The sequence below is a fragment of the Osmia bicornis genome, chromosome 5 (genome assembly GCF_907164935.1).
Source record: "Osmia bicornis bicornis chromosome 5, iOsmBic2.1, whole genome shotgun sequence".
Lineage (NCBI taxonomy): Eukaryota > Metazoa > Arthropoda > Insecta > Hymenoptera > Megachilidae > Osmia > Osmia bicornis.
In genome coordinates this window covers 4,050,993-4,078,886 of record NC_060220.1, presented here as the reverse complement: position 1 = coordinate 4,078,886, position 27,894 = coordinate 4,050,993, and the positions used below count along the sequence as shown (strand labels likewise).

Here is a 27,894-nt window from a genome sequence, read left to right as displayed (position 1 = left end):
CGTGGAATAGTTTGGTCTCGCCGCGGAATATACTCCGACTACGCCCAGAGAACGAAACAGATTAAGAATATCTTTTTCGGAGCCTTACGAACCGAATCGTTCCTCGTCCTGCGGTTGCTCCCTTCGCGTCGAGCACCACTGCCGCTCCGTAGAACGAGAAAAAATATCCGTGTCGACCCCTGAACTCGAAATGCGTTCTCGGCCGAGAAAGAACGTCGTCGGAGGAGGACCTCGGGAGCAACGCTGGAATTACAAGCTTCCTCGACAGATAAGACCGCTATTCGATTCGGAATACAAGAGGTCACCGTGACGAAATTTCAAATTCCTGGATTCAGGAGATATTTATACGAAATTACAATTTTCTTCGCTATAGCATTTGGAGAAATTAGAATTTTTGAATGTTGGAAACGTGAAATTTTAATGCCCCTTCGAACGAGTTAAGATTTCCAAACGAAAGACCTTTATAAAATTTAGAAAACAACCAAATCTGTGGGAATAAGTGAATTTATAACTATTGAATATGTAAAAGAAACGGCGTATGGGTACCCTATTCGCCGAACTGGATGGAGTTTCAACGACGGAGATGGTTGCACGGATACCGTGATGGTAAAACGATGGTGTAGTTGGTTGTTGCGAGGATCGCCCAAAGGGAAAATGTAGCGAGAAACTTTACGGGCGTAAAACAGCGATGAAGTTCGCAGTCGCAGGGTCTTCGTAACGGTGAAAAGGCTCGTAAACTCGGCGGATGTAAGACAAGCGTAGCTTCGGGCTCTTCTCCTGGGAAAGACAAATTCGGGAGCACCGTGAACGTGGAAACAACGAGGATGTTCATGGTCAGAAGAGAAAATGAATCTTCAGGAATTAATCTTACACCTGTTGCAAATTCATGGCTCGTACGCTTTAAATTCTTTTGTTCTACAAAGGATCAAGTGAAACAAGGTGTTTCATATCAATTACGTTCCTCTTCGTGGATTAAATTGTAACCTTGAAACTATCAAGGGATATAAAGTTTGGAACTGGAAAAATTAGGTAATTGGAATGAAAGACGATCGAGGAATGTGAAATACTCCTTTAATAATATCTGACGAAGCAAATATATAGAAATCTATGATACATCCGTGGTCTCATTAGGCAAGTCGTTAATTAGAACTCGTCTTTCGTTGCTCGTCCAACGGATCTGTCCACGCGAACCAAAGAAAAGATACAACGAGATCGAACAACTATCAGTCCCTTAAATTTTCCTATCTTTTTACAAAACGTGTCTCTTAAAACGATACTTCTCACGATCCTCGCGCATCATCAGGCACTGATCAACATTCCCACGTCCCATGGAACTTTAATTATTCCTGGTCACTTGCTCATCGTTCCTCAAGGAACAATATAAAAAAAAAAAACATGGAGACAAAGAATCTCTTAATACAGTTTTGTCGTTCACGACAGTTATTTATCACAGACAATCGACGGGGTACGTGGTTATGACCTCGTCAAGTTCACGGAATCTTGGTCAGGTTTGGTGGGCAACGGCCTGTTGGCCATCTTGCCGGCAGGAGTCGATGTTTGGGGTTCAGGTAGTTCCGAGTACAGGTGGGCAGTCGCGTCGGACGGTTCGGCGTATTCGCAGAGCAACGAATTGGGCCTCTTGTTGTTGGTCTTCGAGCTGCCTAGGATACTCTCGCCCAGAGCCTTGAGGAAGCTCATGGGACGGCCATGGTTTCTGTTCAACTCGAACTTCGGACTGTCCGGAGGCCTGAGCTTTTCAGTCTTCGGGCTACCGAACGCCTGGCTCGAGTGATCGTTGATCAGGTGATCGTTCACCACGTCAGGAGGTAACGGTTGGGGTGCTCTTCCGGCCAGGGTAGCCAGAATGGGTTGGGACAGTCGACTGGTGCTGGGGACAGTCTCGTCGCCGGGTAACTCGGCGTAGAGATGGTTCTGTTCGTTGGGCCTCTGGTCGCGAGGCTCGGTGTACTCGGTCAGAGGTGGTCTGGGTTGAATACCGCTAGGTAGTAGCTTCTCTAAGGATGGTGCTTTGGTACCGACGCTAACCGAGGGTTTCGGAGGGCCTCTGTGCTTCCTCTGCTTCGGTTGGATCACGTCGTAAGCGTTCTCTTCTCTACCGGTTGGTTGCCTATCGTTATTGTTATTACAACTCTCCTCCACCTTGATCAGATCGTACAGATGTTCAATCATATCTCTGGCTTGATTATAATTGTCAGGATCGTTCAGCCTCTCTCTGAGATCCCTCAGGTACTCCTCCGTTAGCTCCTCGGGCAACGTTTGCGTCGCTTTGTTCTCGGTGTAAGGATACAGCCCTTCCGCGTCTTCCTCCTCCTCTTCCGCCACTTCAGGCTGAGTCTCCACCTCCAGGATCCTGGTCTCCGGCTGTAGCCCCGCGTACTCGTGCACGCTTAACCTAGAGATCGACCTGGCGGAAGTGGCAGCCGTCATCCCACTGCTGGGCGACAACCAGCTGGCTAGATTCATCAGATGACCGGACGTCAGCTTCGGGCACACGCCGTTCCTTCGCATGTACAAAACTCCCGAACTGAGGATCACCACGAGCACTATCAACACAGCTAGGACACATATCACTACTATGATCCGCTTCTCGCGTTGCAGTTGCTCCGAGTCGCTCATCTCCACGTCGAAGTATCCCTTGTGCCTTGGGTAGACGTGGGGACCGACGCTGGGCGGACTGACGCTCGGCTCCGGCTTTGCGGACGGCTTCTCGCAACTGATATGATCGCCAGGCATGCAGATGATCTTTGTAAAATTCCTCATGGACATGTAGCCCTGAGGAAGATTGAAGCACCTGTCCAGCAGTTGATCCACCACGCAGTAACTGGAGTCCATCATCCATGAAACGGAACTGTTTTTACCGGTTACCTCGCGTATCCAACTGTCCAGGTTGCAACTGCACTTCTCCTTGAAGTAGTTGTTCCCCACGCGAGCGGTGTTCACCCGCTGAGAGATGGCCGCGAATTTCAGAGAACCCGGTCGAGCTTTCTCTATATGATTTCCCGTGAAGGAAAATTCGAAGTTCGGCGCCGAAGTGGCGTCTACCTCGGCCGTGATCGCGTCTGTTTCTAAATCGACGAAGAGATTGTAATCGATCGCTATGTGATTCCATTGATGCAGCACGATTGCACCTTGATGGAGGCTCTGGAACTCGTTGTTGTTGAAGCTGACCGTGGCTGCGGATATGTCGATGGCTCCTGTGTCCACCTCGGACAGCCTGTAAATATAAAATTTCAAGTTCAGCTTCGAATGTTACTGGAAGTTTGCTTTCGGAAACTGAATCTGTCTTACTCCACTTCGCGATTCTGTAATTATATTGACCGACGCGCAGTAATAACTACGTTCATTAAAGAAGAACTCTTATGCAAGCGACCCAGTTTACGAAGGAAAACTGGTTATTCAACTTGTGCTATCATTAGCAACGAGTCTTTAATGAATTATGTCTCTTTCGAAAACAGCGTCTCGTCCACGTACCTTGAATATTGTATCGTCAGGTTGTCGTGGCCAGCCCTGAACGCTCCTTTCTCGATACTCTTCAATCTGACGTCGACGAACTCGAGGCTTTGGATTAACGCTCTGTCACTAAACGCCCCAGTTTCGATCGCCTGGATGGAAGCGTTGCTGATGGTCACGCTGAAGATCGTCATGGCACAGAAAGCATTCTTACGGATCACTTTCGTCCAGATATCGTCCATACGGATCTCGGCCACCGCCGATGGAAACACCGCTGTCGGCAACTCCGTGATTCTCACGCTTTGGAACATAATCTGCGCGAGAGAATTAGAAAATCATGATTACCCGAAGGATCTACGAGGCCGATGCTGGAAAATCGCCAATTCGTCTAAACGAATGTGTACTCTTGGTCCCGTTCGATAGACGGTTTAACGATAGACGTGTTGCAATTCGAGCGAGAAAATAAACAGCCAGGACTTTGTGCTTCGCTTTTCCGGCTTGTTGTTTGATCGAAAATTGAATCTATATTAATGGCGAGGAGTCTCGTTAAATTTTCAAACACGCAATTACATATAAAATCGCTACAAAATTCCGAATAAAATGGAGGAATAATTTGTAGAATAATTAATTAAAAATCTCCAGTAATTCAACTATTTGAGGTGCTTAACACGTTGAGTGGTATATGGGCCAAAAAGCAGGGAATTATCTGTTAATTTGAATTGTATTCACCTTGGTCGCTGGTCCATGCCTGCCATGCTGAGAAGCTTCGAGTTTGAACGCGTTGCTGGATAGCTCCAGGGTCGGCACCTCTCTCACCGTGATCCACAGTAACCTGGAGAAGGCGTTTGGTTTGATGCCCACGTGTCTGCACCTGGATATAGAGACGCTGAGCGTCCCTTTGGAATTCCTGAACGCATGACTTTCCAGGATTACGCTGTTGCATTCGGATACCTCGAGATGCGTGTTTGGTGCGCTCAGATTCAGAAATGCCTGTCTGTTCGCTACCAGACTGTAGATCCCTGACACGTGGACGCGTTTCAACGGTGCACCATCTGCGAATGCACCTGACTGGATCCTCAATTCTCTGCAGTGAGATACTTCCACCTCCATCACGTCCGACGGAATCGTTCCCTCCAGTAATTCCACGTCCTGACGACAGAAATAAGAAAGAACATAGGTTATTGCTGCATTCAGAAAGGTATTCTAATCCTCAAAGGTTCTTTGAGAATTGTAAAAAATGTTGGGATGATCTATTGTCCAGTCTGGGAGAGATAATTCGATTCTTAAATCTTATGTGGGATATTTCGAAGGATTGTGTTCAAATTCAAAGAATACCTGAGCCATAATACCGTAATTTGAAACAGAATTATAGTTCGAAAAATACCTATGCATAATTACATTTTCCTAAGAGATTATACCAAGTTACAAGCTTAATTGAAAATTCGAAGAATGCCAGCAATTTCAAGCATTCTGTCGAATTTAGTTCTGGAAATAAATTACTGAAATAATTTGACACATTGCAAATGATGGGAAACATTCTTCTTCCTTTAATAATGACAAAGATTGATAGCAATAATGTGACAAAAGGATTAGAGAGGTCGGTTTCATTCGCCATGTAATTGCAAATATCATTGTTTCTATAGGATTTCTCTTTCTCTGTCTCCCATCTACGATTCAGTAACGATGAAAAGAGAAACGAGTAGGCGGGGGAATTTTAATAGACCCCGGGGAATAATTTCTCGGAATAATTTGCCTGTTACGACTGTGACGGCGATGAATAATAATTAGATAGTTAAAAATTTCCATAATGAAACGGAAGTCTTTTGCCCCGTCGCGTTTTAAAATCAACAAGTGAATTTCTATTTGTCTGCGAGAAAGCAGGAAAAAGGAAAACAGGAAGGTAGCGTGTTATAATTAACATCGTGGTCGTTAATTAATTACCTTTGATCTCGTGTGTTGCAAATTAATATCACGCAAAATTCTATCGTATACACAATTATTAAATTATCATGAACACTTTGAAATTATCACTTATTTTATAATTGATTAAAATTATTTTATTAAAAGTTTTTATCAAATTTTAAAAAATGGATCAATATTCCATGGTATCTATAATTACTTGAATGTATCTTGCGTTCCGATATTTTTCCTACGATTTTTTGTTATTTCTGCGTCATGGTCCAGAAAAAACAGATCCAGATAACAAGAAACGCGCTCATTAATCACTAACATCAAGTTACTCTGTCGCAAATGAATAACGACTGCCATAAATACGTCTATCATTTTACTGTTATTAAAAGATGAAATATCTGATATTTTTAACCAATCATAATAATTTAACTGTCTTGAAATTTAATTTGTTCGATCAAGAATTCTATAGAATTCTCGCGGTTACTTTGTTCGTATTCACCGGGAAGGGCGAGCATCAATATTAATCGTCCCCAAAGTAATTTTTAATTCAACGAACGGAAAGTGCATACACAATGAGATGGGAAACGTTATTCGTGCTAGTCCTCGTGAAAAATGAATCATGAAACTGAAACGCACACGATTACCGGGAATATCTGTATCGAGCACGTCCAAGGTTGCATGCCCAGTTGTACGCATCCTTTTTCGCATTTACATTTTCATTATATAACGAGACCTATGTCTGTCGATGAGCCATTGCTAACTATACCCCATGCCGCGGATGCTTTCCTCGTTGCCCTTTCATGGAATCGTTAGTCGAATAAGTACCTAAATAAAGTGGAACGAATGGCAATACGAATTGTAATCCTTCCTTTGTCATGAAAATTTCACATAATTATATCCCACCCGAATTGCCAACGTTAATCCATTTACAAGCAGTCATTAACAAAGTTTCCAGTGCCATATTAATCATGTTTTTTTCGGCGAAAGGAAGATCGAAAGAGGTGGGCAGGGAAAGGGAGGAAAGAGAAATGGTTGGCCCACGACGGGCTACCTTTAAAAGTACTTCCGCTGACGTCGGCTTCCGGCCTGTTCCCTGTACCTGTACGTTTGTCAACACCCTGATTTAATGAAACGTTCGAACGTTATGGCAAGTAATAATTCTATCATTTCTATTTAAAATATGTCACGTCTGATGAGAATTATCCAATTAAAAATTATGTTACATATAGAAAAATAAAATTGTCAGGGATTTAAAATACAGAATTAAGAATTACTAAAAATTCTTCTGTTTACGTATGGATTTGAAATGACACGAACTTTTTCCAAAAAAATAAAAAAAAATTACAAAAGGGCTGGAAGGAAATGGAGTACGACTGTCGCTCGGATTGGTCGCGTCTCATTTTTCCTCGGATTCCCCACGCCACACCGGTGATTTATATTCACGACACTGCAAAGTTTATCTTTGCAAAAAGAGGAACACCGGCACCCGTGTAACAGTTTGGAAAAGCTTCGAGACCGCTTTTCCAGCGACGCCTCGCTCGCGCAAACACCATCGTCCGGAAAATCCCTGCCGGACCGTCGCGCCGTCTAAACACGGTATACAGGGTGTCCGGTAACAGCTTATATAAATAACAAAAATTCTGTATTCTGCATTTGTTCATTCTGCACGAGAGAGTAAATGTAGAGCAGCGTATCTTTATACGCGGCTTACTTTCCGAGGAAATTCTTGAAAACTCTTCTACGGTATACGAGGGTGATTCGATAAATAAGGAGATAAGCGTACGTAGCATCGAAACAGTTTGTTAGGTGTAAGTAAACGTAATAGTTTATATATTTTTCGACTAATATGCTGATTTCACGCATAATTTGTTTATGAAATTTTAACCATCGACCTACGATTGCTATCCCGTAGCAAAATATTCACATTTCTGTTCATATTGTTGGCTGTATAGAAAGCTGCCTTTAGAATGGAGCTGAAGATTTGAATCTTGATTCAATAGAAGAAAAAGAGAATCTTTTGACAGATGTCAAAGGCAGTCACGTCTGTACCATTTATGAAATTATGTACCGCGGAGGCGTACCATTATTGTATTTGGTTAATGGTAGACATTATAGCAAAAAATAACATTCAATTTTGAAAAATTGAAAATTAAGAACACAGTCGTATTTTTCATAACAATGGAAATTTGTTTAATCTTAAAATAAAAACGTATATAGATATTCGATTATCTCTTCTCTTCTAGATTTTCAAGGAATTTTCTCATGTATTAGAAAATTGCCACGTTTCTGTTTACGTATACCACTAGTTAGCTGACACCCAGTATAAGTTAGGAAGCGAGTTTGAAATTTACATGAGAAAACGTTGCTGCTCGATGAACCGTGTTGCATCGTGGAAACTGCATTCTCTCGAGCATGGGAAGCCAGTGAATCGAAGGGACAGACACCCTAGAATCCTATTTTTCGAGGAATAGGGTGGATACGAAGAATCCTAAAGGGAAAAGGCGGTGCAACCCGTTCTACAAACGACTGGAATCTCCTCCTCCGTCGCTTTTAAAGGGCATTGTGTGTACTAAACCTCGAAACTGTTTTGGAGCAGTTTGCTCGTCAGTGTCGCGGTGGTCGAAAGGAGAAAAATCGAGACGTCTGGTCTCTTCTTCGGTTAAGTCGAGTGAAGATAGTCTAATCCCTTAATACCCTCGTATATCGAGCCCTTTCTATGCTGTACAACGTGGGGAAAGATTCTCGAGTTCGTTAAACTGCATTGCTAGGGATGGGAAAAATGGTATATTCTCTCAGTCTCAAATACCACCACTCGTTTCATAACTAAAAATGTTATAAAATATTTCGCACGAAATACCTGATGGTTAATGACTGACAGAAAAGCATTTAATTCGCTGAGAAAACCGTGAGCGCTGTTATAATATCATAGAGCACGTTGTAATTTCACGTAAGAATAAACTACTGCTCCAACCTGTGGTGCACAGGTGCGCGTAATTTATTCTCAACCTGACTCTAGTGCATTATGTTGCATTAGTGATAGTGTAGCAGTGCAGCCTGCTCCTATGCTATACGAGTGTTAAGAAAAAGAAGCGATACTCAAAGGTAGCTCAGCTCTTTTTAAATACCCTATTTTTCAATGATTCCAAACTTCGACGTCTTTCCGTCACTTTGAACGACGAGACTTCCTCTTTCCCGGGGATGGAATTTTCGACAATTTGTTTATCTTTCTCGTCGCGCTATTCTCGGTGAACGTTCCGTTTCCCTTTCGTCGCGTTTCGCTGGAAGGTCTGCCCCTTTACCTACGCTTCTTTCCCTCTTTCCGACGCGGCTAAATTCGTTTATCCGCGGGTATTTCGGCTCTCGCGAGATATCACAACATCCATTTGGGACTCGAGGGCTAAAGCGATTCAAACCAACTACCACTTGATTCATTGTAATGCGCTGGCTACGGGATCCTGTCGGCAAGAAACACGAGCTTCTTCCACGGAAAGAGTGCGCGAGGAATAATTAAATAATTGTTATTCCAACGTCGCCTTTCTGAATTACCGTTCCATCTGCTTGCATTTACGCTCTCGTCGTACTATCGCGTCGCCTCTCTTAATGGGAAAAGTGTACGTGCTCTGTCACCTGAAGCAACCAAACTAATCGTCTACAGATTTGTTCGAGATAAAAATAATTCCTTTTCTAAGCAGAACTATTCGAAAGTATCTCGAGCGACAATACTGCGAGTAGCCCTTGGCTAACGTTTGAAACGTTCATTAGCGAGCAGATGACTCACGTAAGTATGCAGTCGAGTCTTTAGCACGATTCTAAGCTCACGAGGGTCTCCGAAGTAACTCGAAGCCGCTTTGGTTCGTTCGTTTTTCCTGGTCGACGTCAGTTTCCAGCGGCGCAATTCTACAGCTTGATTTCAATCCAGCGACAGGCTCGCCTTGAACTCAGCGAGCCGAGCTCTCAGGTGGAAAAGCGTCGTTCGGATCGTGTGTTTTCCATCGCATGGGCAAGCAGGTCGCGTGGATTAACACCCACGTTAATTGGGCCGGACGAAACGGGACGGTTGGCGCGAAGCAATGGAAATGATGTCAGGGAATTCATCGGGAGGGAACAATGAGGCCAGTGTGCCCTGGCTGGATGGATCTCGTGAAATTACGAGAACGTCGACCGTTTCTCGATCGCGAGGCTCGATTACGACGATATTCCTCCCAGTCGGCTGCGTTTTATCCTACATTTTCGTCGAAACTCGTGGCGAAGCTTTTTAGATGACCGGAGTTTTATTTTTTTCCATAAAGAAGAACGTTTGACGTGGAGCTTTATGAAACGAGCTTCTTGTTCGTGGTTACAGTTTAACCATTGAGACGGACAGATTTCTAATGGGGGGATGATACTATGTTTTCTGGGAAGATTAGGTTCTTTTGGAAGACACCAAAAACGTGAGGGAAATTTAATTTCAGGATTAATCTTGCGGATGGTGCACTTCTACTCGACGTCGTGTGTGTTAGCGACAATGTATGAAAAGCGGGCATTGCATAGTACGTCTAGGCAATATATAGAATTCTTGGTGTTTTTGGGCAAAGCGTGGGATATTCGAATTATTTTAATATTATATAAACTTTTCCTAGGAATTCTATAGAATGACAAATGTTATTTAGGCGAAGTATTAAAAGAGAGTCATGAAGATATAAAAAGAATATATTAAAAAGAAAGAAATATAAAATAAAAAATAGGATTGTTTTTAATGAGGAAAACAAAATAAAATAAAATATGAACCTACTTGTTGCAGCAAGGAAGGAAAGAATTTAATTTAGAATTACACTTAATCATCTTTTTCACAAAAAGTAAAACTTGAAAAGAGAGTCATGAAAAGGTGTTCATTAAAAATACGTAAATGAAAAAAGAAAATACCACGTGACATACAATGTCACGTGGCATACAATGTCTAAAAAATATGTGAAATATTAATCGTTTTATTCTTTGCCAAATAAATTACCGATAACATATGCATAAAATATTCTTCGTTTAAGATGAAATTAGTATTATTATTAAAGAATGAAATGCTGTATCTGTGACGAAGAGTCTTAGGAGAAGAAATGCAAAGCAGGTAAACGAACGTGGGGCATGTAACCGTGCTTGAAATCGCGATTTACACGAAAGATGAAGCCGATCGCGTGACGAAGAACGATCGAGGACAGGGTGCGGCGATGGGACTGCAATTACTTCCTGCTGACCACTCCTGACCCGTCACTCCATTAAGAAATGAACTCGAAACGGAACCGTCAAATTACCTTCTGTTTCGCCTATTACTGCAATCTTGGCGTCATAACAGCGGTCACTGGTCGTGTAAACCGTTTTATCATGGCTGGTCCATTGATTCCCCTCTTGGACGTTCTAGTATCCCCAATACTGACGCATCGCGATGATTTCACCCTCCGAGTGTAATAAATCATTCGCTCGAAATATTTATAATCTTTAATCGATCGCAAAGAATACATTTGAGGAAAAAAATAAAAAAACATAGTACTAAAATCTAATTTGATGAAAAAAAAAGAAGCGCTATAAGAGCACGAAAATCGTCCCCTGTTTTCGTCGAGGAAACAAAGTGGCGAGCCGAAAGATTTATAAACACGATTCCCCGTAACGCATAACGCTAGACTCCGGAGATTTTCTCGAGTGCATCAGTGACGTCAGGCTCGGTGCATCGCTCCGGAACAGCTGGGACAGCTTCTTCGAAATAAAGAGGAACGGGGCCAGCGTTAGGGAACGGACGCTTCCTACCAGTTTCCTGCGTAGGTCGTCACAAACACCGGCTTCTCCCTGTTTTCACGCTCGATGAATGACTAAGACCGCTCTTAAAATTCGTGCCATTTCGTACGCTGACTCAAAGGATGGGAACAGGGATAACGCCGGCTATTTCTGCATCTAGTTGCCAGCACAAAGGGGCGGGAGAATTATGAACGGCGCTTGAACTCCGGAGCTCTGACGATTGTCGTTGAATTAATTATGGATATGAATAATCATCGATCGTGGCTCGGAATAAGCATTTCGAGATTCAACGTCAATTTATCGTGCGACCTTTGAAAGATACTTTGGAAAATTTCCGTTCAAGTTTTCCCAAAACAAAGTGGTTTTATAATAATAATTTCACTCTACAATTTTAATTCACTTCCTAAATATGAGACGCCCTTTGTATAAATTTTAGTGATAGAGAGTGAAACACAGGAAGGCCATTGAAAACAATTAAGAATTCATTTGATGGCACACAGGATGCCACTTGAAGCTGTGAAGCTATTAAGACAAAAAAAAGATCAAAGGAACCGCTGGAAAGCATGCCATACACCATACACTAATAACAATCTCCTATGAACACTTCCTCCATAATAATTTATCCTGTAATGTTTTCAACTTAATTTACACCGACCTCTAAAAAGATTCGGTCGTTTGTTAAAAATTTATTTTCTTTGGAAGAAACACCTGCTGTAGCCACTAAATCACGCAACCTGCCAACCCCTAAAAAACCTCAGAACTGGTTACAAACGACCCACATAACCGTGGTCGGTGCGATGCCTTTGAAAAAAAAAAAAAATACATCCTTAAAAGGGAGACCAGTGTACGGTGTACAGTTTCACAAGGGGGATGGAGAGTTTCAACGACGAGGAAATCTTAACGGAATAATCGAGTTTAGTATCCGCCGGGTCATAAGCGACAAAAGGGATGACGTTACCCTTAACGCGTAGGGATTTCGCTTTTCGAAGGTTTCCTCCGTGAAACTTTGCCATGAAGAACAACGAGGTCGTTCAAGGGGTTGCATGTGAGTATAGACGCGTCTCGAAACAGAAAGCTTTGCTAAGCGAAGAAAAAACGTACTAAAGAAGGAGGAAGATTCCTCCTCTGCACGGTTTCAACCTCGAAGAAAGAAGAAAAAAAATTAAACAAGAATTGATTTGACCCTCTCGAAGTTAAATCCATGGAATTTAAATTCATCAAATTCACAAATAAATAAATAGAAAATAGGCCATGGCGTTGAATAGTCGTTTGCAACGAAGGTGAATTAAATCAGAAACGAAATTAACCTCGCTTCGTCGAAAGACACAGCCGGTGTTTCCTCGAGCCTCGTCCGAGCGTTCTTATTTTCGAGGCTCTCTGAAAAGCGCAAGGTAAGCTGCAATTCTTTACAGCGTGTGTCAAAAAACGGGGGTGGCAGAAATTTACGGTTCTTGGAGAAATTTGCAGACACGTAGCATAGAACGCGACGGTATAAATTGCCGAGGAAAAATTGCTTCGTGAAAGTGTGCAAAGCACTCGGCAAAGAGGATCGCTCCGAATCTCGCATTTCGAACCGCCCCGTCGACCCCCAAATTATACCGCTCGAAGAAATACTCGATCGAGAAGATAAATAATTAAGCAGTTTCCAGGCACGTGTCGCGAATGCCGAACAATCGAGCCAGTCCAGTTTAAGGCATCGAGTCACGATCTATCGGCTAGTCGCTGGCTGAATCGAAATTGACGAACGACCGACAATGGCGAGGCCGTGGATTAAAACGTGGCCTCTTCAGGGCGAGAGGAAACCCGGTTCGATTTTATGTACGAGCCATGAACAGCGACGACGAAGGGAATCAATTTTTTTTATCTCGTTCGCAGAAACACAGAACACCCTGGTTCGGCTTGAATATTAAATCTGGCTGCGTTACGCGAGAAATCTTTTCTTTTTCTTCCTGTACGCGCGAAGTAAGGTGCATTCCTTTCGTTCTTTCCGAAGGAACGAGTGTTAGGCGGTTGATGAATTATTTATCGAAACGAACAGGATTATATCTTAATGACTATGAATAGATTGCGAAGATATTTTAAGACTTTCTCACTGATTCACGGTGAAGATAGATCAAGGGGTAACAAAGTCGAGGCGACTGGGAAACAATGAAACTTTTCGAAAGTTTGCATCGATGTCGAACTTGGCCGCGAGGAGAGAGGCTAATTGAAGAAGCCTAGAAACAGAGCTGGAAACAGATACCACTCTGTGAGATAGGATAGTCGGTGTTTACAATTGTAATTCTGGCTGAGTCGACGGTAATCGAGTTATTCGAGATTCGATTAACCCCGCTCGACGCGTCGGAAGCGTTGCCTTCTTCGTGGATAAAGTTAAAACCATCGATCGATAAGCGTATTCGTTTAGAAGTAACAATCATTTTCTTGTGGATATTTATAGAAAATGAATAATTGATCCGATGATTAAGGAAATAAATCGTTTGCAATTTTAACGATCGCAGCATGAAATCTTCAAACAGTTACATGCTTCGTGAACCTACTCCACTTCCGGTGGAACGTAATTCTTCTCCGATTATCGCTGTTCACAAAAGCGATGAGTTTCACAAAAACCTCGACACGCATACCGATGTATACGCAGCTCTTAATGACGATAGATAACGATGTTATCTGACTACGTGAATCAGAGCCGAAGAAACGAAGAAGCAACCGGTGGAACGTGGCGTTTCAAGGACAATCTTGACGATCCCACGCGTACAATGAAAATTCAATATCCTAAAAGTGATAAGTAAAGGAAGGATAAAAGATTTTCTACAATTTTAGCGTAGAATTCAAAGCGTTTCAATTCCAAAGTAAATTAATCAATCATTTAAATGAACCTGCTTTGAAACTGGGGCATAAGTGTTTGCGAGAAACGAGATAAAAGGAAATTAGGTTTATTGACTTAAAAGGAAGAGCAAAGGGTATAAAAGTGGAAGCTCATGAAAGTCGGGGAACGGGACAAAGAAAAATTGAGAAGAAAAAAGGAAAGGAAAGAGGAAAAGGCAAGTAGTGGAAAGAGAAAATGAAATACAAAGAGGCGGTCTCTAGTGGTAATTCAATGGTTTGAAATGGCGTAGCGAAGAAGCGACGGTTCGAGAGCTGAACTTTCTGCTAAATCCTTGGTCCAAATACGAAAACTTCCTAAATGTCGAAAACCACTGTGGGGAATCGTTATTTGACACAGTTGGCTGTCGGAAGAAACGTCGGACGAAACCGCAACAGGGGTCTGCTTCACTGTTCCCGGAAGCTAAATCGAATTTAAAATTCCAGCTGACGCAGAAGGGAGACCCTCGTGATCAATCGAGCATATTTAAAACGAAACGAGCCATCGCACGACCACGATCCTTTCTACGATTCGATTGTTATCCTTTTTCCTGAGACCAGTTTTTTTAGATCTTTTGAATATTCATTCGTTGTTTGTTCCAAAGAAAGACCAGCTTTATTTTATATTGAAAATACATACTTCAAAATCAGAATTAATACAAACATCGGGTATTCTCTGTTTCAACCTGACACGTCCACCCGAGCAGGATCAACGAAACCGAGATAACGTTTCGTGAGGTTGACGTTTCACGGAATACGAGATACCTTCAGGAAGATGGTCCCGAGGTGATAATCGATAACGGGAATCGGATTAATTCGCGGTGCTGACCACCGTTTACTTCGAATCGTGTTGCGAGTGGATACTCGGTCGAAACCGGAGACTCGTGAACGCCAGGTAGTAGAATCGGAGTTCAATGTCCGATCGATGGATCGCTTTGCGAGCAAGTAGCCAGTATGCACTCGACATTGCATCGGCGGTGCAGTTTAATTAAATCAACTCTTCGATTCTTTACTTCGAATTCATTAATTTTCCCAAGCTCCATTTCCATTCAATTATTATCCAAGAGAAAATAAATAAAGCCCGGCTGGAGCTAGATCAGAGAATATTTGAAAGACCCAACAGCGGGACATTATCTGGCAACATCGTCGGTGGACGAACCGCAACATTCAGGATTGCATAAACGCGCGGTAGCCGCGTATGCGTGCAGGCAGGCGGGTGCAAAGCTCCAAAATTTCGCGTGCGATGGTTGTCACCGGAATGCCGGAAGTTAATTCGTGGAACGACGGTGCACGCGTTAACGCTCCTTCTCCCGTCACCGCGAAATTACTTTCGCTGGGCCGTGTGCGAACACACGAGACCGACGGACACGCCGCCATTATACGTGGACTGCCATCCGCGTGGACGGATAATTCGGTTAATCGTCGGGGCACCGAGACCGGACGGACCTCTAAGTGCTGCTCTTTGCTGGAAAGGTCGAGCCAACAGCTTTTCCCGCTGATTTTATTCCCGCGACGAGCTCTGATTTGCCGAGCGCGACTCGTTTCGGTAACGAGACACGGACGCCCGACTGTGTTCCCGCGAGAGATGTTTATCACTGTCCAGCTGAATTTTTGCTTATGTTAATTTGTTGATATTTAGACTTTTCTTGCGGACTGGTTTCATCTTTTCATTTTGGAGAAGATTTTAATAATGTAGGAAAATTTCGTCTCAATTTACGATTGTTCTGTAAACATGAAAATTCTATCGTCCTGAAATTGGCTGAATTTTGTTTTAAAGGATACGGAATTATTGACCTCTTCAGTTACCATTTAATAGTTTTGAATGCGTAGAATTTAAAAATGTAATTTTTAACTTCAGGAACTCAGCGGTTTAAAAGTTATAATTATCTGAAATTGAGCGTTTTTAGCGTATTTTAACCTAGCAATATTCATTAAAAAATGGCGTCAAACTAACCTTAAAAGTACTTTAAAAATGTTAAAAATGCATAAGCATAACTTTTAAACCGCTGCGTTTCTAAAGTTAGAACTTGCATTTTTGGATTCTTTGCATCAAAAGCTATGAAATGACGAACAAAAGGGTTAATAAAGTTCAGCCCAGTAAGCAGCTTTCTGAATCGCATAATAAGACTAGAAGGAGTGTTAAGACTGACATACGAGCGATTTTCGAAACGAAAAGGCCAATTCAGCCCTTTAGAGCGCATTCGGCGAGGCTATTCATCTTGCGTTGTAAACGCACGTAGACGTTCAGCGATTGCGACAAGTGCATCAAGCTGTTTCGTACACGACGAACAGCTCGACGTCTGAAACCTTAAACAACACTGGAGATTCTGGGACACTCGAGGCACTCGAACGCGTCGAGTACCGCTCACAAGTTAAAGCTACTTGGCTAATACATCTGTCAGCGAGTTTACATTTAAACAAAGAAGATCTCAGTTAAACGTAATCGTTCCAGTTTCGATCATTTAAACTTAAATCCTCTTCCGAAATCCCAAGATGAATTCATATTGCAATTATCATAATTATTCGCTACAAGGAGTTGGAAATCTAAAATCCCATAGAGTAGAATCTAAACAGATTTTCTATAACAATAAAATAATTAATTTTAACCTTCAAGGCATTGAAATTAAAATCCAATTACTCTATTGATCTGTACACGTGACAAGATTGATACGAACGTCCTGAGATAAGGATCGTGGGGATGCAAGAAAATGCGCCATCAATGCCAAGATTCTGGCTCGATAAAATCACGCTTGACAATGACATATGCAGCTGCAATTCCCACACGTGTTTCTCTGTAAAACGAACCGAGACGAATTTCGATTTCCGTGGAAAATTTGGAAACCTTGGGTCTTAACAGGAAAGGATCCCGAAGGAACTCCGGATCAGACACGGTTGACCTCTCTTATCCAAAGATCGATAAGACCATCTTGATCGAAAAATAGAAATTTGTTATTTGTCCACTTTCCAAAAAAATATGGATTATATAGTGTATACAAAATTTATTTAACATTTCCTGGACACGTTTCTTCCGTCTCGAAGTTAACCACGCGCCGTCTTTAGCACCTGAAAACGTGCCAACGTCTCGTATTTAAGACGAGAAATATGTTGAGAATATACACGGAATACGTGACGCGAGATCAGGCACTCATCACGAAACGAAATAATGTAAAAGTTCTGGGTTATGCGTTACAGTTACCGCGACAATATTTTACCTGACACCTGGCACGTTTTCGACGCTGGGTATTGTTTAAAAACGTGAGAAATATTCGAAATGCAAATCGGATATGCATGCAGCAGCGAACTAACGTCGCGGCGTAAATAGTAATGATATTACAGGAATAAAAGTGATATAGTGTATTATCAGTTTCGCGATGCCCCGTATTCCGAACATAAATATTGGGTTTAAAATACAAAACCGGATAAAGATATATCCGAACAGAAGCTCTTGAGAAATGGCTGCTTTATCCGTTATTACATCGAGCCAGTTCGATTAAACTTCATATAAAATGAAAGGGATTATAACGATTTCTATTTAAAAAATTAAGCAATTTTTCTATTTTTATATATCAATTTTCTTCGAAGCTGAAGTATTCAATTTCAGTGAGAGTTTCCAATGATACTTGTTCATGTATATACAGTATTCTATTGCGACATTTCCTTTCACGACGTTCAGAATCTCGACGCGTGTTACTTCCACCGATCCATAAATAAATCCTATGCTTATTAGATCTTTCCAGAGCGTTCGATCTCGAAATCTAAACTAAAGTCGATCTAACGTCGAAACGGACGAAGACAACGATTGATTCATGGCCGATAACGAGGAAAGACGAGAGGATAACAAACCTACCTCCTACGTTTCAAATGGAGAGCAATAAAATGTCTTTCCTACTAAACCGGTAGAAAGGGAAACAAAAGAAGAGAAATACAACAGCGTTGTCAAAATAATCGTTGAATTAAAAACATACGATTCCATCGATCGTTTATTTCACGAGGAGGCTGACTTCGAATACAGAGAATTAAACCTCCCGAATTTAACCCTTTGTCTGCTGAGTACTCCAGGCTTAAACGTTTTATGTGTATGAAATAAGAATTAAGTTTTTATTTTTTTTTTCATTTCATTTTTCAATTTCTTTTTTCATTGTTTTATCACATCATATTATTCTGAATACATATGGTGTGTAATTAGTAATATGTATTGATTATGATTAAGATACACAAGAAATAAACTGTGGACGCATATGTGCATCCACAGCAATCAAAGGGTTAAATTGATTAATTTACGTAATAATTAAAAATTTGAATATATTTGTTTGAAAATTGGCAACGTAGGGTGGTCGGATATTCATCGGTACCGACAAGAACCGTGTTCCCTTGAATCTCGCGTTAAGCAACGCGTGAATTTGCAAGTGAATTACACACGCTTAGAGTGGAAACGAGGAGTAACACAGAGAGAGAAACATAGCGAACAAGCGGGCCACTTCGCACGTGTGGCCAATCGCGATAACTCGAGTGTGCTCGCGGGGTGTTACAGAGAATTATCGTCGGGAATGAACGAAGCAGGATGTCGGCTATATCTACGCCCCCGAGCGAATTCTCAGACAAAGCCGGCGAACCGCAATCGGGCCAGATGCGCGTGCACGTATTGTGCACCAAGAGGCCCGTCCTAAAATAATTTATCTGCCCGCCGGGGATACGCGCAACGACTGATAATGCACCTTGCCCCGCGATTTTCATTCGCGCCATTTATCCGGTTATCGAAATTATTCCTCTACCAAAGTGCAATCTAAACACGCACGCACTGCGAACGATTTGATGAAATGAGATTTGTATACCCAAAGCGACTGAATTACCTGATTGAAAAGGTTTAATATATCCGAAGTTTATCAAAACGTCTGGCTTATCAAAGATTCAATTGCAGAAAGTGTTGGAAATAATAGTGTTAGATGTTGTAATCGAAATATCAATGTTTACATGCAGGAATTATAATTTTAACCGTGTCTATTATTAAACCGCTGGTACAATGAGTTCTTTACACTCAATAGCAAGTGTTATCTCCAACAGAAAGTTAGATATTCCCTATCGTTTTATGGAAAGCCGAATGCATCGACGCACAGATTATCAGGAGCGTACAAGATAACAGGATCCAAAGTTTCAATTCGACGAAAGACGCGGAAAAGAGAAGCCTTAATCGTGAAAATATTAACCGGCGAGGGATGAAACGGTCGACGATAAATGGCATCCATAACTTTCGGATTCCCCTCGCGTCTCCTCTCGCGCGACACGCTGCCCGCATGATTACGGCTCGGTGACACCCAGAGATTCGTCGTGGACCAAAGTGTAATTCGTTGAAAGAGCCTATTGTGAATAAATTGAGCCAGAGCAAGGATTGGGCCGGCGCGGCGGTCGAGGAGTATTCGACACGGTGTTTCTCTCGGGCATCGCGTGGTTCGTTTTGTCCGCATGAAATTCCCACCGCGGTCTCCCCCTGCTCGCCTCTCCGACACCCCATACTGGACCGTCAATTTATTAATCCAACGATCGTGTTGGACGAGCAATCGCACGAATAAAAGACCCGCAGAGGTGTGATCGGTTCCCGAGAATCCAACGGGCATTGTCCCCGGGTCGAAGCCTGGAATCACGAGAACGAAATGGATATCCTGCGGATGCGACTGTGGGTCACGATCGTGCCATTTTCACGGCTATGTTCGCGCGATAATTGGGTCAGATAATTAGAAGGGCCAGCTTGTTGTCCGGGCGTGCCGTTGTCGTACACGCGGGTATTGTAGCGTTTATAACCGTGGAACGTTGTTGGCTTCCGCTGTAACTGCTTTTATCGTTCGCACACGCTCGCTGTTTCCGATCGTACGCGAGTTATTTGCTCTCAGCGCACGATCGTGATACAAGGGAATCGTTGTAGCATCGTATTAGACGTACAAATGAATAGTAATAAATTTGCGCTTGTATAGTGTCAACACGGAGCCATTAACCCTTCCGAGTCTACCTCGGTATACACCGTGCTGCATCGAAGTACAAATTTTCCTACGCCATTTGAAAAATCCTGGATCCAATATCGTAATTATCTTGGAATTCATAGGAACGAAATTTTGCTTGACTGAGCGAAGCGTGAGAATGACGTCCTAAAATTGCAACCGTTTCATTTTTCAATCGAAGCATTTCATTTGAATTATTATCAGGATGCAATGAAATTATCGACACGACGCGGTTTATTCGAAGCTGCGGTTCACAGCCGATACGTTGGAATCATTGCTCCACCGCTAATTTGCGGTCAATGGCCGCGAGATAAGGTTAATCAGCGATATTTTTTTTTTTCGAACACCGCAACGGGGAGAGGAAGATGAAACCGTTTTACGAGGCTGATGAGAGAACAATGCCTGAGACGCGGAGAAATATCGTGCGAGCAGTCGCGATGCGTTGCTCTCTCCTCTTGGCCGCTTGGTCAACCCTTCGACCGGAAGTTGCCGTACGCCGGAAGCCGACTAGGTTTAGGCGATTCCGTGGGACCTATCGCAACGATCTACACGGCTTTCGGACTCCGTTCGGCGCCTCTCTGAATGCATAAACACGAGTTCGTGTCTGGAGACCATTCGAACCTTTCTACAGGAATCGTGAACGCGTTTGACCACGCGTACGCTTGTCGAGAAAGTAAAATCAGCTCGTTCTACAAATATCTATTTTTTAATATTTTCTATCCGATGAGTTCGACCTAATGCGTTCGTAATGACCTAATATTTTAACGACTTGTTGTAGCTGATGATTCATACATTTCGATGGGTCGATAATGAATGGGTATATTTATCGATTATGTCGGCGTAAAAGATTGGAGCTCAGAATAACTCTTATCTAAATGTAAATCCATGTTATCGCCTGTTACGTTTCTCGATTTTATCATTTTACAAAAATCGTTCGTCTTTCTAGATTTGCATTACAATTGACCAACTTCCATTGTTCTAGGATCTAAATTATCATAACCGGAAGCTATCTAGCGCCATGGTGATGTAACTGTTACTCGTAATCGAATCGGTATCTCATTCGTCCGACGATCAGCATCGAATTGATCGAAAGCCCACGTTTTGAAGAAAGCCTGACGGACATTTAACACGCGCGACTGTTGCCAACTCGGCCTGTAAATAGAATTAACAACGCTGGAATGATAAGTGACGTCGTGGCTGGATCTGATTCGATTAGGAAGTGTATCACACCGGGAGAACGCTCGTGGTGTCAATGAACCGGGATAATAGACGTATCTCCGCGAGGAACGGAAAAAAGGAAGAAGAGATTAGTTTACCTATTCATCGGTGATTAGAGACACCCGGTATACGCAGCAATGCGTGTCACGCCTACGACTGTCGCGTCAGGCGTTTGTCGGATCGACAGAAATTACTTTCAATGATACGAAACGTGGTCGGCATAGAGGCCAGTTTCGCACAGCAACTATTCTTGGCGAAATTCTTCGACGATAACGAAGGGAAAATGCAACAAACCAGACAATTCAATCAGATTTATCAGAATTTTAGAAATAATTATCCTCGGTGAAAGGGAGCATTAATTATAACGTTTCTATATTTACTTCAAAATGTATCGGTTCAACCGAGGTTCCAAATGTTTAAATAAAAAATTTCGATTCCACGCAGAGAAATTCCCGTGCGAATTTCCAACGAGGAAGTTTCGCTGATTTTTCGACGAAAATTGGAAGCTTGAAATTGTTTCGCATACCGCGATAGCCGCAAGAGAGCCGCGAATGGAATTTTGAAACGCGATTGCCACGTAGAACTTGTTATCCTTGCGTATCCACGCGGCTCGCAGATTGGAATAACGATGGCGAATAAAGAGCAGTACAGTTCGTAGTCGCGGAGCGTAGCATCGATACTTAACCCGGCCTATCAACCTCGGAAATCAGAACGAACCTCGATTTCGCGACGGGTTATTACCATTGTGTTATCTATCTCTTACGAAGTTATTGATACCAAAGTACCTTTCGATCGAGTTCAATGATGTTTCATTATTTTTCTGAATTCAACTCCGTCTTTAGCCATTTCTCCGGATGTAATTCGATTTTCTCTGATCAACCGTAGAAAATATCGCGAAAACAACAACGTCAATTTATTATACCGTTAGCACGTTTGATCTAACTCGATTTCGTTCGGGTTTCTCGCGGAAGTTTCGTTGTTGGTTGGACTGTATCCAGCCGAGCTTGGCTGATAACAGGAACGACAAGTAGAACTCTGGGATACGTATAATGCGGCGAAACGTGCTCATGGAAGACGTCTGTACCATGGTGCAGACCGCGTCTACCGTGTGCACGATGCTGTGCGATTCCCGCCATATTCACGGACCAATGATTTATATGCTAATTCAAAATGCAACAAGATCCCTTGCACCGGAAACTTTCACCATTAGGACCAATAAGCCCGTGTACAGTTATCTCGAATGCTGACCAATAAACAATTTGCTGCAATTCCGAGACGCGATAGGATTTATCTATCAGATCGTAAAGGAAGGAGGAAATTCTATTTCCATTAACGAGAATGACTATGAATTCGCTTAGGAATACGCTTGAAAAATCAAGAAGGAATTTCAGGATTTCGCGTTATCTCGCGATTGAAACGTTCCTTTCGAAACGTGTACTTTCGATAATGAAATACGAAGAGACGAGAGGATGTGTTAGTTTACAAAGCGTTCGTGTTCCAGGAAGATTCTTTGTTCTCGAATCTGCGGAATCCTTCGTTTCTCGTTTTAAAGACGAGTAAACGTACTAGCCGTTCGTTCCACGGCCAAAAGGACTCCATTTTTAGACCATGCGGTCGATCCTACTCGGTTGTGTATCATCTCGGGAGTTAGTCATCGGTAGCACATTTGCGTCGCACGTTTCGTCACTGTCATTATCATCGTTGCGACGTTTCAACGAGAAAAATCATCTCGGTAAAACGATGATTTTTATGTTGGAAATCGGTCAGCCGGATATCGTCGGGTTAGTCGCGAAGGGTACTTTCTGTTTCATTCACCTGATCGTTGCCGAAGACACACTTGACGTTAATCCAACGGTGCGCCTTGACGGTGCAGTTGCAACCGTCCATCGCGCATATCCCGGGCGGTGCACTCTCGACCCCACCGGACAGAAATACTAGACACCACAGAAACACCGAGAATACGATCGCACGATCACACTTTAGCCCGTCCAGGCCACTGAACACTCTTCTTCTCGCGTTCATCTCGGATGGTTATCCTCAGTGGGACAAAGGGTCGGGCTAACGATCGATCGATCGCCTTCGATTTTCTTCCCTCGCCGATCTTTCCTCACATCGTTCACCGCACACCGTTACCCGTCGCGGACACTTTCATCGATCCTCCTCGCCGAATCCGGTTACATCTGTATCGATCGATCGATCGATCGATAGGTAATGGATCTATATTTTTTTCCTTGGATAATCCTGGGAATTGTTTTTCGGGATCGGGATCTCTTCGATGGTCGATAAGCTGGGAATCAGCGAAGTGGACAAGGGAATCGGTGGATCGGAGTAGTCGGCCACGAAGAAGTTGTAACACGCGCGCGGACCGCTTGTTCCCGAAGAGGTGGGGCAGCTAGAAGCCAGCTGACGCGATCATGACGGAGGTTGCTTTGAAACTGTGGTCGGTGGCATGCACGATCGGTGTCTGCTCCCCACCAAGAACCATGTTCCTTGCCGAGCCTTGCCTTTGCCACGGCTCTCGCCTACTCTCCCTCTTCTTCAACCTTTTAAAAAGATAAAAGCCAGCCACGGTGCAGGTCGGAGGGGCGAACCCTTGTTCACCGTTGCTTTCCACCGGGTTCGCTCCGTTTAGATCGCGAGGCTTCTTCGGCGTCGCAGCCCGAGACACCGGTTCTTCCAGCAGGCTCAGGCTCGTCGCACTTTGCGCCTTTCAAAGGGCTCTGACCTTGACCAAGTTAGTCAACCAAAGAAATTCTGTCCATCCCGGATCACGGATGTCCTCCTCGTGGTCGAGGCTTTACGTAACACTTGTTTCTACCGTGCGGTTTCGTCGAAACGGAGTACTCTTCGTGGAACGCACCTGTTGGAGCGGAATCATGGTCGCTTCGTATCCTTTGTCGATTCTGCGGTGTTCTTTCTTGTTCGAAGATGTATTACCGTCTGCGGTTTCGCTTCTGTTGTTTTGATCGGGATTCGAGTAATCTTGTTTTGTAGTTTAATAATTATAATTTGGAATTTTAACCCTTTGCCATATGAAACTTACACTTCAAATGTGTGTTTGGCTGGTACTTTTAGTATGATTGAATTTTCAATTTTCAAGCATATTTTAATTTTCTTTATTTATTTTAAAATTCAACTGACGTAATTATTAAAAAATCATAGGGGAAGGGGTTAATAACACAGCTTTGAAAATTATTGGCATAATTTCTCCATTATACACAACAGACCCATGTGGTAAAACAAATGCCGAAAATATCATGACCATTCAGAAGGCACTAAAAGCCAGCGAAATGCATTGCTTTACGGCCGGTTCGCAGAAAACTTGAAAGCCAACGTGTAACGAGCAAAGCATAAAAACGGGACACGGCTGTTGGTTGGCTCGTCGCATTTCACGGTGCACGACGGGTTTCCCTAAAACGTTGTACGTACACCATCGTAGGCCGTTCGGTTTACGAGCGGATGCCTGACCATTTAATTTCCCATGAGAAATTGCGCGTGTCCATGGAAGTTGGTAGCCAGCGGCGTCGCGTCTGCGACACACATGCGGAACGTCCGTTCATTCATAACGCTTTTCCCGAACCAGGAAGCACCTGACGCCAGCCGGGGAGTGGCCATTTCCGAAATGACCACGTGTTGACCATACGTCGCATCGAGGCACGAACCTTAAAGCCAGCCGACCAATTTACAGCGGACGAATCTTCCTTCTGGTTCGATCGAGTTTCGCGTTCTTTCCATAAGATCCTCTTCTCCTATTCTCGTGTTACCCGACGTGATCGGTAAAACGAGAGCCTGTATCAAGGATACTCCTCGGTACCGATGTCAACCAATAGGTATCGACGTTTCTAATGGATGAAACTTTTTAATTTTTTAACTCCACCATTCCGAGTTTCAACTATCCCAGTCGATACCTGTTTGCTATTGATAGAATGATACGGAGTCTTTAGTGGGACGTTTGAAAATTGCCTAACGCTTGCGAATATGCGAAAGATATTAAACATTGGATTGCGTAAAGGTAGTCTCTTTCACAAGCGAATGCCGATTAAATATATAACCAAGGCTTGGGATACCGGTTTGGTCGCGCGTGGTTCTTCGATGGTAGCCGCGTGTCCACGGGTTTTCGAAGAAGTCGTTCTTGCTGGCCAGTTGGTACGAGAAAATCGGCACGGCAATGATCGCTTATAGGTGTATAGAGAAACACGTAGCATCGTGTACGAGCTCCGGAGAACGGAATTACGACGTGATTGCGCCTTATTAGGGATGACTACGAACGATGAGTTGGTAGTTGGGGGGAAGCAGCGATTGTCTGGCTGACAGAAGAGCATCGTCCTCTGCTCGTGATCTACCCAGACGAGATCCGTGAAAACGGAGCACCAATTAGGGGCATCGCGGCTCGAAAACTCGTTGTAACGAGAAGGCTACCTGCGATGATCGTGGCCTCGTTTGGAACCGCTTCTTGAAACGCAACAGTACACTTAGAACTCGCGATTCAGCTCCGTGTCGCGCTGGTCGTTGACTCCGTTAACTGTATAGAATTTAATTGTACAGAGAAGAGAGGGAGATAAGATTCAGTAGATTTAATATACAATATGACACTTGTACGAATAAAGCATTTGGAAATAAAAAAAAATTATGTCCTCTTGATGCAAAAGTATAAAGGAACATAATTGTGTTCCTCTTTCGATGGAGACTTTTCAACAATTGCAATTTCCTCTGCTCTTCATAGTTGCCACTCGAACGAACGGCTCTTTCTGCGAGATTTCGTCTCCTGTTCAGCCGGGACCAGTGGTGGTCGTTTGGCAAGATGGTTGCAACCGGACAGCTTCGTGGATCCCTCGAAATGCGAGGCGCTTTACTCGAAGGAAGAGATGAAGTGCGGATGGCCGGCCATAGTTACTATACTCACGAGAGATCAGTACGGGGACGTCGTGCATGTACCCAATCTAAAGGTACGATGTTGATTAATTATAACTCTTAGCATCCGATAGCGTAGCTTTCCGTTTGATGCTTTAGAATTTCACAATTATTTCTCTAGGTCGAAGTGAAAGCAGTTCCCATAGACAAAAAGGACCTAGCAGAATCGGATCAAGGAAGAAAAATTCGACGAGTATCGCAGCCGGACCCGATGAGCTTCGGAGGTCATCCTCAGCCTCCGTTAGACGTTCCGTACGAGGTTACGATCAACAATAAGACCTGTTTCTACGCGATCACTATCATGAAGGCTTATCAAAACTATTCGTTCGAAGAGCTGAGGTTTATGTCACCGACTATAAAAAGATCGAGCGAGAGTATGCTGGTCAGACCTAACGGCGATGGAAGTTATAGCGCTACTTGGACACCATCATCGGTCGGATGGTATTCTCTCATGATCACAGTTGACGGATACAACATGGAAGATGTAAGATATTTCAATTCTATTATTTATTTTTAACGATAAACGTCACTTTCGTGCTTTATGATATTAAAATCATTATACACCACTGTTGGGTATGAAGCATCCTCGGTAATCTTGGGATTTGCTTTTCGCTACAGAATTATAGAGTGGAAGTGAAGGAACCTCCGCAGGGTATGCAACCACCGACGCGAAATATCGTGAAGAAGCCGCAGTATCAACCGAGCAGACTGAGAAAATTCGTGGTGAAGAATAGCGCGGGTTTGAGGATCAGGGCACATCCGTCTCTTCAAAGCGAACAAATTGGAATCGTCTCGGTTAATGGCACTATAGCGTTCATAGACGAGGTAATCGTGGCTCCTTCGAATTACTTCCTCCTCCTCAAGAAGCGTCCCTTTCCTGAACGAAAGCGTCATTGTACTCTTATAGATTCATAACGACGACGGTGTGTGGTTGCGATTAAACGCGGAAACGATTAAGAAATTCTGCAGCAGTAGTCATCTGGAAGCTTGGTGCTTGCAGTACAATCAACACTTGGGAAAAACTTTGTTACTTCCGGTGGAAGAGCCGAAATCGATCTTAGATCAGGTCATCAAGGATACCATCTTACGGAAGAGGCCTGAAGTAGTTGACGAGTACGTAGATCGGAAAGATTTTCTTTCTTCTTGATTCTAGGATGATTTCTTCATCGAGTTCCTCGTTTTAGTAAAAGGAAAACTGTTACTTTCGATGGCGGTAGAAGCATGGCCGTGGTGAAGTGCGGCGCATCCGGTCACAACATCAGAAGTAGGCCAAGTTTGAAGGCAGCACCGGTGGGAATGTTGGCTCTCGGTAACTCGGTGACCATTCAAGAATACGTAAGTCTTGGAATTGATCATTATATTTTAACGACTTCGAAATAACGAATATCTAATGGAAGGATATTGTTCTTGTTAGTTTGCTAACAACGAAGGTACTTGGGTACGAATCGACGACGAATCGATGGCCAAGTATTGCTTCGACAAAGGTCGGGTGGCGGAGGGTGAAGCATGGTCCCTTGCCATTAACAAACACGGTGTTACGTACATGAAAACCGAGCAAGATCTCGAGAACGATCCGGTGGAGAAGAAACCGATCGTGGCTGATCCGTCCGTTTCACCTAATCACAAAGGTTTCGATTTCTCAGTGCCTTCCGTGAGTAACGAAGGCTTCAATTTCACCGCCCAGAATTACACACCGGGTACGGCCGAGTCTGGTGAAGGTAGCAACACGAATCCATTTATTTTCGGTTCGTACAACCAGCACGATTCGCCAGGT

At 43.3% G+C, this 27,894-nt stretch overlaps 2 protein-coding genes across 7 annotated transcripts in view; one reads left to right on the top strand and one right to left on the bottom strand.

Moving 5' to 3' along the window:
• LOC114880196 (E3 ubiquitin-protein ligase MYCBP2) overlaps positions 1-27,894 on the top strand; it is a 176,747-nt gene that overhangs the window by 139,343 nt on the left and 9,510 nt on the right. For 5 of the 6 annotated variants that reach the window (XM_029195959.2, XM_029195949.2, XM_029196015.2 and 2 more), the window contains exons 30-35: positions 25,933-26,155; positions 26,242-26,604; positions 26,739-26,945; positions 27,028-27,233; positions 27,305-27,455; positions 27,535-27,892. In XM_029195959.2, the coding sequence (XP_029051792.2) occupies positions 25,933-26,155; positions 26,242-26,604; positions 26,739-26,945; positions 27,028-27,233; positions 27,305-27,455; positions 27,535-27,892 (1,508 nt within the window). The remainder of the gene's footprint in view (positions 1-25,932; positions 26,156-26,241; positions 26,605-26,738; positions 26,946-27,027; positions 27,234-27,304; positions 27,456-27,534; positions 27,893-27,894) is intronic. The other variant, XM_029195978.2, reaches the window with a different exon arrangement.
• Positions 1,055-23,677, bottom strand: LOC114880252. Its single transcript, XM_029196088.2, has 4 exons — positions 23,025-23,677; positions 4,201-4,620; positions 3,493-3,785; positions 1,055-3,235 (listed from the first exon to the last, which is right to left on the bottom strand). The coding sequence occupies exons 1-4, from the start codon at positions 23,229-23,231 to the stop codon at positions 1,474-1,476; spliced, it is 2,682 nt and encodes an 893-aa protein (XP_029051921.1). The 5' UTR covers positions 23,232-23,677; the 3' UTR covers positions 1,055-1,473.

Bases quoted from the DNA above. Each gene is read 5' to 3' on its own strand.
- LOC114880252 (XM_029196088.2), bottom strand. From the start codon at position 23,231: ATGAACGCGAGAAGAAGAGTGTTCAGTGGCCTGGACGGGCTAAAGTGT. The intron at 3,786-4,200 runs GTGAATACAATT...TCTCTCGCGCAG, and splicing joins GGCATGGACCAGCGACCAAG to ATTATGTTCCAAAGCGTGAG. The intron at 3,236-3,492 runs GTACGTGGACGA...TTATATTTACAG, and splicing joins CTGACGATACAATATTCAAG to GCTGTCCGAGGTGGACACAG.